The sequence below is a fragment of the Papilio polytes genome, unplaced genomic scaffold (assembly GCF_000836215.1).
Source record: "Papilio polytes unplaced genomic scaffold, Ppol_1.0 DF823692.1, whole genome shotgun sequence".
NCBI classification, from domain to species: domain Eukaryota; kingdom Metazoa; phylum Arthropoda; class Insecta; order Lepidoptera; family Papilionidae; genus Papilio; species Papilio polytes.
Genome location: NW_013525512.1, coordinates 537,625 through 541,028, shown reverse-complemented (window position 1 = coordinate 541,028; position 3,404 = coordinate 537,625). Strand labels below are relative to the sequence as shown.

The 3,404-nt window shown below is 36.4% G+C and overlaps 2 protein-coding genes across 2 annotated transcripts in view; one reads left to right on the top strand and one right to left on the bottom strand.

Annotated features, from left to right (window-relative positions):
• Positions 1-6: 6 nt before the first annotated feature.
• On the top strand, positions 7-1,287 carry LOC106103976 (splicing factor, arginine/serine-rich 19-like). Its single transcript, XM_013283901.1, has 4 exons — positions 7-94; positions 179-276; positions 367-495; positions 910-1,287. The coding sequence occupies exons 2-4, from the start codon at positions 259-261 to the stop codon at positions 1,012-1,014; spliced, it is 252 nt and encodes an 83-aa protein (XP_013139355.1). The 5' UTR covers positions 7-94; positions 179-258; the 3' UTR covers positions 1,015-1,287.
• Positions 1,288-2,054: 767 nt separating this feature from the next.
• Positions 2,055-3,404, bottom strand: part of LOC106103996 (lysosomal aspartic protease) — a gene marked incomplete in the record, with an annotated part of 11,542 nt that continues 10,192 nt past the window's right edge. The window contains 1 exon segment of the mRNA XM_013283925.1: positions 2,055-2,890. Within this exon segment, the coding sequence (XP_013139379.1) occupies positions 2,738-2,890 (153 nt within the window).

Below are 3,404 nucleotides of genomic sequence, written 5' to 3'. Positions count from 1 at the left end.
ATCTTCGACGCGCTCTTCGACAAGCCGCCCTCGAAGCTGCGCAAGAACAAGTCCTCCGCTGCCAAAGTGCCCGTCAAATTCAATAAAAAGAAAGGTAAATACGGTTCCTCACCAGTAAGTTTTATAAATCTATCGTAAATCGATGATTTCCTTTTACATAAATAATGTTTTTTTATAGGAATCAAAACCCAAGTGGGAGTCAAAATCGACGAGGATAATCTGAAAATCTTGGATGACCTGCCGAGCTCCGCAGTCGAGATGCAGGTCAAGAGCAAGGTGAGTACAGTTCGCACTGAACCTCGTCAAGGTATATCAAAAGATGATAGCTAAATGGAGTGTATATTTGCAATGTGACATGTATTTCAGTTCTTGAAGAAGCTGAACCGGCAGGAGCGCGTGGTGGAGGAGGTGAAGCTGGTGCTGAAGCCGCACTACAACAAGAAACACGTCACCAAGGAGGAGTACAAGGATATACTGCGCCGCGCAGTGCCCAAGGTACACTCTCTATACTAATATATTATATAAAGAGGAAAGAATTGTATTTCTGTATGTATTGAAATAACTCATAAACTACTGAGCCGATTTCAAAAATTCTTGCACTTGCACTTGCACTACACTAAAACCTACGTTACCAGTGACTAACAGAATGTAGCCTACATTTTTATTCTTTTAGTTTCTGCTAGTTTCCTATAAGTGTTCGTGCGAAAAAGGATTTTAACAAAATAGTGTAGACAACGAGTTCAAATCTCACATGCCATTTTTTTTTTCGAGTATACTATAAAAATCATCTATAACACAGTTTATTTATTTTCAATAAAAATGTTTGTCTTAAAACGCATCAATAGATGGCGCTATTCATCTAGTCTCAATCAGTTGGTTTTTATCATTTTCACTTTAATTCCATTGCAGATTTGTCACAACAAAACGGGCGAAATAAATCCGACCAAGATCCAAGCGCTAGTTGAGGCGTACGTGAAGAAGTTTAGGAAAAAGCACAAGCTGGGGCTGGCGTAGCGCGGGCGGTGCGCGCACTGCGCAGACCTCGGCCAGTGTGCGCAGTGCGCAGATGCGCAGAGCGTGGGCAGTGCGCAGAGCGTGCCCAGTACGCAGAGTGCGGAGAGTGCGTAGTGCGTAGTGCGCAGTGCGCAGTGAGGGGAGTGTATCATAGTGCCGGCAGACAATCACATTATTGTAATTATAATTTATGTATGGTCACTGTATCTTACGTATGTTTTATTTAAATAAAATTAATATAGAGTTTACTTGAAATATAGAACTTTTTTAAACGCAATGCATTTTTATTTTATAGAGTGAGAAAAAAATGTACAAATGTAACATAGATTGCTTAGTCGAAAATATGTCGATCCCATGAAAGATATTAAGTGGAGTGTCTCGCTTCCCCTACATCATTACGAAAGAAAACCACTTTCCATTTTATCTAAGCAAAGGTTTCGAGAATGACGTATATTAATTAGAAAAATGATGGCCCGTGTAATGGCTAAGGCTAAAATATCTAGGTTTTACATGACATCTTACATATATTTGTAGGGGAAGCGAGACGGCAATTTTTGTTCGGCATCGGATCTCACTTCTTTTTGTAGGTTATAGTACTTAAATATTCGACGTTGAAAACCAATTTAGCTTGAACCCTTTCCTACCTGAAAATTGTTTATTCTAGAGATTTATTAGTCTCTATAATACTCTGGATTTCTTATTTTGCCCTTTAATTATAAGTTGACTTCAGTATACTATATTAAACTTTAATGGTATTTTTGCAACTGCCTGTAACAATCACCGTCATTTTATTTCTTGGATGACAGTTTAATTCCGAAGATATTTGGTGGTAAAATTTTAAATTGGCGTACAGTTTTGTCATAAAACAGTATTTTGTTATTTAACTGCGTTAACTACTGGACTATAAAATGAAATTATTACTTAAAGTAGTTCTAGAAAGACCTAATTTAAAATAAATTGGAACACCTGTATCACCCGCTATTCCCTTGGGTTCATTAAATGAAACAAACAATTATTTTCAAACATTTATTTATAGAATAAAATTGACAAACTAAATTAATACAACTTTACATTATATCGTGGTTTCAAAATCAGGGTGTAGAGAGCCGAAAAGGGATACAAAAATGAGAAAAAACTACAAAAAAATTCGAGTAAAGAAAACAATTTGAAAATAAAAATCATTTATATTAGTACATTGATGTGACAAAAAAAATGACAAATGTTAGAAAGTTTTATATAATAACAAAAAAACATTTTAGTTACATTAGATTTTGAGGTTAACTTTCAAAATATGAAAGTAATCTTTGGTAGAAATTCTTGTTTTAAATTCACAGTAACAATTTAAATATATGGAATAATATTGCTTACATAATGAACAATTTGTTCTGAAAAAACAAGCACTAAATTACAATTAAAGAAGCACTTTTGACTTAAACTGCAGATTCTAGACACAGTAATTATATAAAATATCTACTAAAGGAATCCTTTACATTTTTATATCTAGTAAACACTACTTTACTAATAAACAGTAATGACGTCATACCGTTAAAAAAGTCAGTTCTCAAATTATCTGTTTTTTCATTTTTATTATATTTATTAAAATTTGGAGGAAAAGCAATATTTTATTATAGTATTAACAAATTAATTAAGAGATTCAGAATATTTCTAGCGTGTAAAATATAAGGATTTATTTACTACACTAAGCTGTTTCATTAGTGCGGGCTCACACGGCGGTGGCGAAGCCGAGGCGCTTGTTGGCGACGTCGAACTCCGTGTAGTACTTGCCGATGAAGACGTCGCCGAGGATCCAGAGCGGGCCGTTGGGGGGCGGGATGTCCAGCCCCATGAACCCTGACAGGCACACCGTCTTACCGAACTGGGACACCTGCAGATTACAATATGTTGACTTGCTTCAGCGACCACGTAATAACATCAAATTAAAAATTAAACATTTCCTTGTTTTAATAATGCAGCCCATTAATGCGTTAGTCATTTAGCTTTAAAATAATTTTATTCATACAAATGCGAAATTTGAGATCAGTGGATTGAATGAATCTTGTTAAAAATTGTCACAGATGTCACATAGTCTGAAGGAGACATAATTTAAGTTTTTTACAGGCAGTAACAGTGGTAGAGCCAGCTTTAATCTTCGCAGTGTAGGGCTCGTCCCCAGCAATACCAGGACCACACAGAAGACAGGCGTCAAGTGAGAGCAATTCCGAGTTTCGTTTGACGACTGTGTTACCGGAGGTCTAATTGTAATCCCTTACAAGAAAAGTTGAGAAGGGAAAGTGGCTTGCTCGATTTTGAAATTGTAGCGCCCATAGAGCCCACCCACTATCCCCATGTACTGGGACACACACCGGATGTGCTTGATATTGCAATCGTCA